We start from the raw sequence: 585 nt of genomic DNA, 5'->3' as shown, positions 1-585 counted from the left end.
GGTGGAAGCCAGGGGCCTGGTGGGCTGTCTGCCCCGTGGCTGGCGCTGAGGGCCCTGGGGCTTTCCTCAGAGCTACGGAGCAAAGGACCACCGGGCCCTGGAAATCCCCGGCGAGGCGCTGCCTGGCGTGTTCTCGGCCCGGGCCTTCGTGGGCTGGTACAACGGGCTCCCTGAGAACCGGGAGGTGAGTTTGGGGAGCCCTCCTGTGGCCGCTTCCTCCCCACCTCTCGGCCAGGGTGGGGGCAGCTCTTAGATGCCGGAGCTGGGGGAAGAAGGAGCCATGGTCGGACTGGAAGGCTCCCGGGGAGCTGAGAGGAGAGACGTCAGGCTGGTGAGGTGGGAGGTCAGCTGTGGACGCTGTGGAAGAGAGGGGTGGAGTCAGGTGTGGGGGGCCTGAGTGGAGGCTCAGATGGTAGGATTTCTCCAGTGTGGGGGAGCCCAGCTAGAGCCAAGGCTAGGGACACCCTATCCAGACCTCTCCCCTCCAGCTGGCACCGGACCTGAGCTGTGACACGGCCGTGATTCTGGGGCAGGGGAACGTGGCTCTGGACGTGGCCCGGATCCTGCTGACCCCACCTGAGCAGC

At 67.0% G+C, this 585-nt stretch overlaps 1 protein-coding gene across 1 annotated transcript in view; it reads left to right on the top strand.

The window, feature by feature from the left end:
- The window catches only part of FDXR (ferredoxin reductase), a 13,294-nt gene that overhangs the window by 4,492 nt on the left and 8,217 nt on the right, over window positions 1-585 (top strand). Inside the window, exons 5-6 of the mRNA XM_015570755.1 lie at window positions 71-184; window positions 489-582. Coding sequence (XP_015426241.1) covers window positions 71-184; window positions 489-582 — 208 coding nt within the window. The remainder of the gene's footprint in view (window positions 1-70; window positions 185-488; window positions 583-585) is intronic.

Source organism: Myotis davidii, unplaced genomic scaffold, assembly GCF_000327345.1.
Source record: "Myotis davidii unplaced genomic scaffold, ASM32734v1 scaffold172, whole genome shotgun sequence".
Lineage (NCBI taxonomy): Eukaryota > Metazoa > Chordata > Mammalia > Chiroptera > Vespertilionidae > Myotis > Myotis davidii.
The sequence above is the reverse complement of the archived record's forward strand: the minus strand, read 5'-3'. Positions and strand labels throughout refer to the sequence as shown.